The sequence below is a fragment of the Cetorhinus maximus genome, chromosome 3, assembly GCF_964194155.1.
Source record: "Cetorhinus maximus chromosome 3, sCetMax3.hap1.1, whole genome shotgun sequence".
Lineage (NCBI taxonomy): Eukaryota > Metazoa > Chordata > Chondrichthyes > Lamniformes > Cetorhinidae > Cetorhinus > Cetorhinus maximus.
In genome coordinates this window covers 197,018,392-197,021,587 of record NC_135881.1, presented here as the reverse complement: position 1 = coordinate 197,021,587, position 3,196 = coordinate 197,018,392, and the positions used below count along the sequence as shown (strand labels likewise).

General features: G+C 48.7%; 1 protein-coding gene across 1 annotated transcript; it reads right to left on the bottom strand.

Moving 5' to 3' along the window:
* Nucleotides 1–295: 295 nt before the first annotated feature.
* ppp1r3g (protein phosphatase 1 regulatory subunit 3G) lies at nucleotides 296–2,802 on the bottom strand. Its single transcript, XM_078535819.1, has one exon. It carries the CDS (start codon nucleotides 2,800–2,802, stop codon nucleotides 1,471–1,473), a length of 1,332 nt encoding a protein of 443 aa, XP_078391945.1. The 3' UTR covers nucleotides 296–1,470.
* Between the last annotated feature and the right edge of the window lie 394 nt (nucleotides 2,803–3,196).

The following is a 3,196-nucleotide window of genomic DNA, read 5'->3' as shown; positions in this document are numbered from 1 at the left end:
ATCTGAGGAGAGGAAACAGTATCAGCTAACATGGGAGCCAGGAAGGAAAGTCAACAGTTTAGTGGGTACAGAGTCGAAGGAGCAGGAGATGGATCTCATGAACAAGATGAGCTTGTAAAGGGTGAGAGGAAATTGGAGAGGAACTACAGAAAGATACGAATTTCGAGTTGAGGCAGAGCAGAGCTCTGTAATTATGTTTGATTGTCCCCAATCCAGTATGAAATTGACTCAAGGGACATAAAAACATTTTTAAATACTGATCAAATTCCCATTTTTCTGAGAAATAGGAGGAAGGTTCATTGTATAAAACACTTTTAATCCATTTCATAATGTATTTTAAATGTCATGTTATATGTGTTCCATTTGCACTCATTAGTAAATAGAGTTTTCTATTTTATTCTGACTGCAAGTCCATCCCATAAACAATACATATCTCCTGTGCTGTAAAAGGCTTTCTAGCCACTTATGTCACTAAGAGTTAAAACCACTTCAGTTGGGCTTGTGCTGACAGTCAGATGTAAACCAACACTTCGTGAATGATCCTGCCAAACAAATTAAGCTTTCCACTGTACGTTAATTAACATCCAGTATATGTACTGTTAAAGATCAACTAATTTATTCCTCATCAATAGCCAAATGTATTGTGTTCTATAATCCTCTATATGGGTTACTATCCTCAGATCATTAAAATCTCACTGACACACACATACCAGAGCATCAAAGAGCAACTGCACAATTCATTTTTGGATCATTTTTAGACAATTCATAAAACGCGATTGTCTACACATAAAAAATTTAAACCTTTAAGCTGAGAGGACAACTTCTTCAAGTTGTCTTTTTGCAGTTAGACAAACTGTAAGGCACTGCAGTAATACACTGTACATAACTATCCTTACTACAAAATAGAATGTAATTTTGTGTTTGCAATCTTGGCACTGCTGTCGGGGAGGGGGAGTTGGTGAAAATTCAGGTGTCATACCAAACCTCCCACTCTCCACAACTCCTAGCAGACAGTGGTATTGGAGTTGCCTGGGAGCAGATTCTGTACCCAGCTCCTGGACAAGGGATGTTTATAAGTCTCTCCTAAAAGGAAGGCAAACGTAACAACAGAAAATCGGAAGATGGGGGAAATGGAATGCAGTTTCAGCAAAGCTCTTAAACTACAAAATGTCCAAAGGTTTGTACACTGTCGTTCCCATTGTCAATTCTGCCACTTGTGTGTGCACAGTGGAATCTTTTGATTGTAAATCAGATATTCTTGATGCCATTGCCACTTTAATTTTCTTCAATAACTGTACTGTCAATAGCATACCTCAAACTCTATCCTAAGACTGGAACATATAATAATACACTTCCTTGGGTAAGTTTGACGCCCCGAGCTTTTAAAAAAAACCCGCGGCTTATGTCATCAAACTAGAGGAGATGGCACCTCTTTAATAGAGGACATATGCAAATGTGTGTTTAAAGATCCTAAGTGTTGGCGTGTTCGTCTGACGTGGATTCACACTGCAGGGAGTAATTTTTGTCGAAGTTATTGTCCCAGTACTCCTCGTTGTCTGCCCTGTAGCAGATGGCGAAATGGACAAAGGAACCCTGGTCCAAGAAAGGGGGGATGGACAGGTCGAAGGAGAATTGGTCGGTGCCCGAGTGGCTGGACCCTTCCACATACTTGGCAGGCGTGTCCATGCAGGAGAGCCAGTTGTTGAAGGTGTAGCGGACAGTCACCTCCTTGACATAGGAGATGTTCAAGACCCTGATCATCCCGTGCACATCGAAGTGGCTGACAGTGACCTTCTCCAGGCAGACCCGGTTCCTCTCGGCTCGCTGCATGAAGTCACTGGCCTCGCAGGGCATGGAGAAGGCGGGTCTCAGGCAGTGGATTCCCAGCGCCTTGAACTTCTCGTTCAGGTCGTCCACGATGGCCGGAAAGCTCTGGAGCCGCAGGAAGACCTTGGACGGGATGTAGGGTTCGTCGCTGGCTCGGAAGTGCTTGACGCTGGCCAGGCTGAGCCCCAGCGAGTCGGCGAACTTCACCTTCTTGCGCAGCCCCCCGTTGAATTCGCTGAAGAAGTCGGAGGGGTCGTGCAGGCAGGGCAACGACTTGGTTCGGCGGCGGTTCAGCCTCAGCTCATTGCTCTGCCGGCTGACCGCACTGACCAGCACCTCCTTCTCCGGACTTGCGGCATCGGGCTGGCGGGACAGCTCGCAAACTTTCCTCTCGTCCCCGGCCTGCGAGTTGCAGCTCGCCTTGCAGCTGCTGTTGTTGTTGCCGTGGCTGCTGGCGTTACAGTTTTTGCTGCTGTTGGTGTTGCAGCCGCTGCTGGTGTGGCAAGTGGCAGCGCTGCAGTTTTTGCTGGTGTTGCAGCCGCTGCTGGTGTGGCAACTGTTAGCGCCGCAGTTTTTGCTGGTGTGGCAGCCGCTGCTGGTATGGGAACTGTTAGCGCTGCAGTTCTTGTTGCTGTTGCAGCGGCTGGTGTTGCAACTGGCAGCGCTGCAGTTTTTGCTGGTGTTGCAGCTGCTGGTGTTGCAACCGGTAGCGCTGCAGATTTTGCTGGTGTTGCAACCGGTGGCGCTGCAGATTTTGCTGGTGTTGCAACTGGTAGCGCTGCAGATTTTGCTGGCGTTACAGCCGCTGCTGGTGTTGCAACTGGTAGTGCTGCAGATTTTGCTGGTGTTGCAGCTGCTGCTGGCGCCCAGGGAAAGTTGCAGAGAGTGGCTGGAGCAAGAAGTCGGCGCGACCTTCAGATCTGTTTGCAGGTCCCGGTGCACCGCCGGGGAGATGGCAGGGTCGGGCTCCTCCATGACATGCCGCTCCTGGTCTCCCCCTCCCACCACCAACCCCCTCCTTCCTCCCCTTGCTCAAACTCCAGCTACACCTATTAAAAATAATAACAGTAATAATAACAGCACCACAACCAGGAGAAGCGCCGCCAGCAGATCCGCAGCCCGTTTCAAAATAAGTCTGCTGAAAACTTTGCTGGGTCACGTACATTGGGCTGAGAGCCGAGTCCAGAGCGGAGCAGCCGGGCGTCAGAGCGACGTGATTACAACAAATAAACAGGAGGCTTTGAGTCACTGCCGCCATGGGGAGCAGGGGACAGGGGGCGGGGGGGAAATGGCAATAACACCCACTGAGGGTCACCCTTAGGGCAATAATCCCCCTTTAAGAGAGATAGGAACATTGTCAGGGCAATAA